Raw genomic sequence first — 6,527 nt, forward strand, 5'->3', positions numbered from 1 at the left:
TAGGCGGAGTGCCTCTAAGCAGAACAAGGTTAGGCTGGCTGGTGAGCTGTCCTTGCATACTGCCTCTGTGTTCCCTCGCCATGTGCATGTGGGGTCTGGCGCTGCTGGTGAGGATCCGGGGACTGAGGGAGTGAGTGGGGAATAGAGGGAGGTGGAGAGGGAGGGCATAGGCCCGGTGTCGGGACAGGAAGGGTCAGTTCTGCGTCTTCCCTACTCTGGCCTCTAAGCACTAGGCCAGCTGGAGCCTGTTGGATCAGGCCCACCCTGCTGTGCAGGTGGACGTACTGGGATGGGACCCATACTCACGCAGAAGCACTTCACCCCTGGCTCGCACCTTGTCATAGCCCAATGGCCAGGCTAGCCATCTAGTGTGTTATGAATGCTTCCAGCTTTTCCTTCAGAATGGGAACAGAATTTTCCAACAGAATGGTTATCCCCTTTGTTCTTTTAAAACATTGCCAAGTGGACATAGCGTGCAGAAACCAGACAGTCTTGATTGCTTTACATCTAAACCCGGTGGAAATCAAGAGGCAACTCCTTAAAAGACTGTCTATCCGGGCATGGTAGTGTACACCTTTAATCCCAGTATTTGGGAGGCAGAGGAAGGTGGATTTCTGTGAACTCAAGGCTAGCCTGGTCTACATAGTAAGTTCCAGGACAGCTGGGGTTATGTATGGAAACAGTCTCAAAACAAAACCAACTAAACAACAACAACACCCCCAAAACCCAACAAACCCCATGAAAACAAAGATCATCTATTGAAGGAGTAAGAGGTGAGATCCTAGTATGGTTGTTTAGGTTAGATTAGGAGAGACTCCTGTTTGGACAGTTTGTGGAATTTTAATGTTAAACAGCTGTTTTTACATTAAAAAATTCAGAATTTCATATCATGAGTTTGCTTCCTAATCACCCTGGATACCCCACCTAGTCCCATATCCACTCCACCCCTCCTTCAAGACTGCTTTGGACTACTCACACAGTATTGGATGTGTGGTTTTCCACCGAAGGGTGGGTGACGTAACAGAGGCTACACTACCAGAGAAAGCTGTCTTTCCCTCTCCCAGCTCAAACTTGTTAATGGCTGCCGGGGGTTCTGGACCTGACTCCTCTTTTCATGCTGGCTTGGGCTTGCTCTGTCCAGAGTCCAGATGTTCCACTGTAGTCATCTACCACCTCTGGGTCTTACCTTCTCTTCACAGGGATTCCTGAGCCTTGTGAGAGTACCATATGTGTGCTACATATGTCCCTTTTAGGGCTAAGAGTTATATGTAGCCTTTAGTCTCTGTACTGTGGCCATTTGTGGGTGCTTTGTTAATAACCATCTACTGTAATGGAAGCCTCTCAGATGAGGATGAGGAATCATTCATCTATGGGTGTGGTAATAAGTTAGTTTTACACTGTATCTGGCAGCATAACATTGTAAGCTTTCCCCTAGTGCCCATGACTTGCCTAGTAGAGGTTCTCAGCCTAATAATGATACCAAGTGTGGGTTTCATCCTGTAGGATGGCACTTAAATCCCACTATAAAGTGACTGGCTACTCCCGTAATATTTGTGCTGCTGTTGTAGTGATGAGCATGTCTTGCTGGGCCAGTCATAATTGTAACTCTGAGGATTCATAGCTGGATATTATTGACGGTTGCTTTTCTTCTCTGGTAGCCTGTATAACACCTTACAGAACTATGAAAATCAGCCAGTAGGGATGAAGCTTCAAGGTCTGTACGGGCTCAATTTCTCCATATCCTGTTACTAAAATTGGTCGGTGTTTTTAGCAATAGGGTCTTAACTGTCAAGTTCTGGATGGCTTGGCAATACCGTTATGTTTGCATATCTGTGGAGCCTCAATGGCCAGCAACTTCAAAAGATAACCCATTTCTGACACTAGGATTTTTGTTAGCTTCATGTCCAGTAGGGACAATGTTTTGTTCTGCTGTAAGGTAGTTCCATCTTAATTCTGTGTCTGTCTGTCTGTCTGTCTGTGTGTGTCTGTTGAGAGTCTTTAATGTTAGTTTTCCTTCCCACATTTCCTCCTCTACCGTACATTTCACTCTCACCCCAGTTTAACCATTTCTGTTCCATTTCCATGTAACCCTTTTCACCAGTGTGTTCTCTTTCCTCCCTTAAAAGCCCCTCTCTGTGGCCCCTTAGTACTGTTCTGATCTCTATGGATTTGTTTTCAGTTCTTTATACATTCTTGACACTAACCCTCTGTCAGGTGTAGATAGTAAATGTTTTTCCCATTCTGTGGGCTGCCTCTTTAATCAAGTGATGGTATTTTTTGCTGTGTAGAAAGTTTAATTTCAGGTTTCACTTGTTAATTGTTTTTCTTAACCTCTGCACTATAATGGTCTTGTTCAGGAAGTCCTTTCCTATTTCACTAACTTCTAGTATGCTTTATACTTTTTTTTTATGCCTCTATCAGAGTTAGGATATCAGGTTGAGGTCCTTGATCCACTTGGAGTTATGTGTAAGGTGAGAAATGAGGGTCCAGTTTCATTCTCCAACGTTAGCTGTTCAGTTTGACCAGCACCATTTGTTGAAGCTGCTTTATTTTCTCCAGTGTGTATTGTTGACTTCTTTGTCAAAAATTGAATGGCTTGAAGAATTCATATATGGGTCCTTAATTATTTTCCTTTGATCGATGAGGTTGTTTTGTTGTTTATTTAGTTTTGTTGTGGATAATACTATGCTGTCATCATTATTCTAGGGCTGAGACAGTACCACCAACCGTTCTTGTCGTTCGGGACTGTCCTGGGCTTTTTGCAGTTCCATATGAAATTTAAGATTATTTTATGAAGTTCTGTAAAGAATTGTTTTGGCAAGCTGATGAGAAGTATGTTGAATATAAGTAGTTTGCTTTTGGTAAGATAGTCATTTTTACAATATTAATCCCACCAACCCTTGATGGTCTTTCCAACTTCTGATATCTTCAGTATCATTTTTCATTGTTGAAACTTTTTGTTTATTTAATTTAAAGATTTTTTTTTTTCCGTACAGTATATTTTCCCATCGCCTTCCCTCCACTCTCATCGAACTTAATGGTCTCTCAAAACAACAAATACAAAGCACACAGAAAACATGGTGTGCGTTTTGTGTTGGTCAACTCTTCCTGAGCATAAGGCTTGCCTTGGAGTTTGAATGAGATACACAGTGTTACTCCATTGAAGAAAACAGATATTCCCTCTCCCAGCAGATATGAATTGCAAATAGCTTCTTGCTAAGGGGTGGAACTTTGTGCCCTCTTCTCCTTCTCCATGCCTTTCTTTCTTTGATTTCGTTTCTGTTTGAGGGTTTTGTTTGTTTGTTTGTTTTTCTGGTTTGATTTTATGTAGGTCTAGTTCATGGTGTCACAGTCCCTGTACTGATAGAGAAGAGGATTAGCTATACAGTCAAACTTCAGGTGTCTGGGAGGTACTCAGTACTATTCCTCAGACACTAAGTGCTGGTGGAATTGGCAATGTGAGTCTTGGATCCCTGCCCTGAGAAGGGTCCAGAAGACAGGATTTATGATCCTTAGGTGAGTCTCAGGAGTAGGTAGGGTTGGTGGTTTGGGTCTAATGCCCCTCCCTAGGGAGAGGTTGTCATGTTGTGGGGATGGGTATAGTTGGAGACATGAATCTGGTGTCTGCCTAGACGAGAGACCAGGAGTGCACATCAGAGATGTGTAGAGCTGGCTAGGGTGGGCATAGTTGAGCTAGTAGGAGAAATCTAGGATATCCAGGGAGAAAAGCAAAGGCTTTCAAGGGGAGTGGATGGGGTTAGTGGCAGGAGTTGCTGGCTCTCTACATGAAAGAGGTATATGGGATAAGGTGCTAGAAGGCAGGCAGGATGCCTGCTCCTTAAGCAAGTTGCAGGGATTGATGGAGTTGTGGGTCCTTGTGGTTGGAGGTGCCATCAGATGTTTGCCTGCAGAAGAGACCAGATGTAGGCAATAGCATTTGTGGCGTTGGCTGGAGTGAGTGGAATTGAGTTGAGGGTGGGGGGCAATCCAGGCTCCTGGGGGCAAGGACTTTTGGCAGGGATCGATGTTGGGGTTCCCCAGTTGAAGGGGTATATGGGCATTAATCTTGATGTTTGGAATCTTAATTATCAATAAAGATACAAAACACATTGCCAAACTCCTTTTTTTGTTACATTTTTGTTTTTTTTTTTCCTGACATAGGACATGATGTGGATCCCATCCGTAGTCTGAGAAAGTGAAGGTCTAAACAAGTGTCAGAATCCAGCACACTTCAGGAAGGGCTCGAATGTACAGCTTTGTTTAGCTGTCAAAAGGAAGAGGTTCTCCCAGAATTCCGTACACCGAAGCCCAGGTTCACAGTCTCAATCTTCATAAATGTTGTTGCTAGATCGGACTTTTGAGTCATCCTAACTGTAACAGACATTGAAACTTGTCTCCTTTTTTTATGAGTGGAATAATGCTGTCAGCATGTCTGCACACTCCATGCTCTCTGAAAGGATCGCCATGGCCAAGGAACTGATCAAAAGGGCAGAGTCACTCTCTCGGTCAAGAAAAGGTGGCATAGAAGGTGGCGCAAAGCTGTGCAGCAAGCTGAAGGCAGAGCTGAAATTCTTACAGAAAATAGAGGCCGGGAAGGTAGCTATTAAAGAATCCCATTTACAAAGCACAAATCTGACACACCTGAAAGCCATTGTGGAGTCAGCAGAGAACCTGGAAGAAGTTGTCAGTGTTCTGCGAGTCTTCGGCTACACAGATGCCTTGGGAGAAAAGCAGACTCTTGTGGTGGATGTTGTAGCAAATGGAGGTCACACCTGGGTCAAAGCCATTGGTCGAAAGGCTGAAGCGCTGCATAACATCTGGCTGGGTAGGGGACAGTATGGTGACAAAAGCATCATCGAGCAGGCTGAGGATTTCCTCCAGGCCAGTCGACAACAACCGGTGCAGTATAGCAACCCTCACATTGTCTTTGCATTTTACAACAGTGTCTCCAGCCCCATGGCAGACAAGCTGAAAGATATGGGCATATCTGTAAGAGGAGACATCGTAGCGGTCAACTCTCTGGTAGATCACCCGGAAGAGTCCCCACTGAGCGAGAGTGAGTCAGATGACGAGGACCAAGAACTTCTGCAGGTGACAAGAGTAGACCGAGACAATGTACTGGCGCGTGTTGCCTTCCCAACAGAGATCAAGGTCGATGTGTGCAGAAGAGTAAATCTGGACATTACTACTTTAATCACATACGTATCAGCCATGAGTTACGGCGGCTGCCACTTTATCTTCAAAGAAAAAGTACTCACAGAGCAAGCAGAGCAAGAGAGGAAGGAGCGGGTTCTACCTCAGTTGGAAGCATTCATGAAGGACAAGGAGTTGTTTGCCTGTGAATCTGCTGTCAAGGATTTTCAGTCTATTCTAGATACTTTAGGGGGACCGGGAGAGAGAGAGAGGGCCACTGTACTCATTAAACGAATCAGCGTGGTGCCGGACCAGCCTTCTGAGCGTGCCTTGAGACTAGTGGCGAGTTCAAAAATTAATAGCCGTTCCTTAACGATTTTTGGGACGGGAGATACCCTGAAAGCCATCACAATGACTGCCAATAGTGGCTTTGTCAGAGCTGCCAACAATCAGGGTGTTAAATTTAGTGTGTTCATTCATCAGCCTAGAGCACTTACTGAGAGTAAAGAAGCCTTAGCCTTGCCCTTACCAAACGCCCACACCAATGATAGTGCATACTAACGCTGTCCTCTGAGTGTTGTCGTGGAAATACATTATTTATACCAAAGGCTAGCCTTCCCAACTATAGTGGGAGAAAAAAAAGTTTATCGTAAACAAAATATTTAGAACTGGTATAGTAGAAATTTTTTGTGTTTCATCTATTTAAGATCTATAAATTAGGGGAAATAAAACGAGAGACAGTCTTATTTATCTGTGCATTACATCACAGACTACATTGTAGCAGGTAAAAGTATATCTGCAAGGCTTTTAGCTATCTTGTGATGCATTCCTTTGCCTCAGTAGGGCTACAACCTCCACTAGAGGTAATCACATTTCGTGGAATATGGCTACATGATTCTTGAATTCATTAAATATCTGGAGAAAACTGAGGCCTGTTTTTCATTGTGTTACATTTGTCAGTTGATTAAAGGCGGGAAATAATAGTTATTCCAGACCCTAAAGTCACTGCTTGTTATCAGTGGAAAGAAAATTCTAAACAACTTAAAACTAAAACCAATGCTATTACAAATTTTAGAAATTCTTATAGAAAATAGAATATTTTTAAATTTCAGAACTTTAAAACAATTGCTTTGTGTCAGACACAGTCTGGTGGGTGTGTTTATAAAGTTTAGAATTCATACTGAATGAAAGTGACCTGCTGAGTTCCGTTTATTTATTGATGTAACACTGGTCTTAGCTGGGATTACAGCTGCAGCAAACGGGAGAGGAAAGGAACATCTCTTTGTCTTCCATGTCCTGAATCACAGTTGACTGAGGGAAGCCAAGGCAAGAACTCAAGTTGGGTGGAACCTAGAGGCAGGAATTGATGCAGAAGCCATGGAACCTGATGCAGC

At 43.6% G+C, this 6,527-nt stretch overlaps 1 protein-coding gene across 1 annotated transcript; it reads left to right on the plus strand.

Moving 5' to 3' along the window:
- Nucleotides 1-6,183, plus strand: LOC308421948 (UPF0415 protein C7orf25 homolog). Its single transcript, XM_080918429.1, has 2 exons — nucleotides 1-107; nucleotides 4,162-6,183. The coding sequence occupies exon 2, from the start codon at nucleotides 4,429-4,431 to the stop codon at nucleotides 5,692-5,694; it is 1,266 nt and encodes a 421-aa protein (XP_080774555.1). The 5' UTR covers nucleotides 1-107; nucleotides 4,162-4,428; the 3' UTR covers nucleotides 5,695-6,183.
- The last annotated feature ends 344 nt before the right edge of the window (nucleotides 6,184-6,527 follow it).

This window comes from Micromys minutus, assembly GCF_963924665.1.
Source record: "Micromys minutus genome assembly, chromosome: 6".
NCBI classification, from domain to species: domain Eukaryota; kingdom Metazoa; phylum Chordata; class Mammalia; order Rodentia; family Muridae; genus Micromys; species Micromys minutus.

Coding starts and splice junctions, on each gene's coding strand:
- LOC308421948 (XM_080918429.1), top strand. CDS start 4,429: ATGTCTGCACACTCCATGCTCTCTGAAAGGATCGCCATGGCCAAGGAA.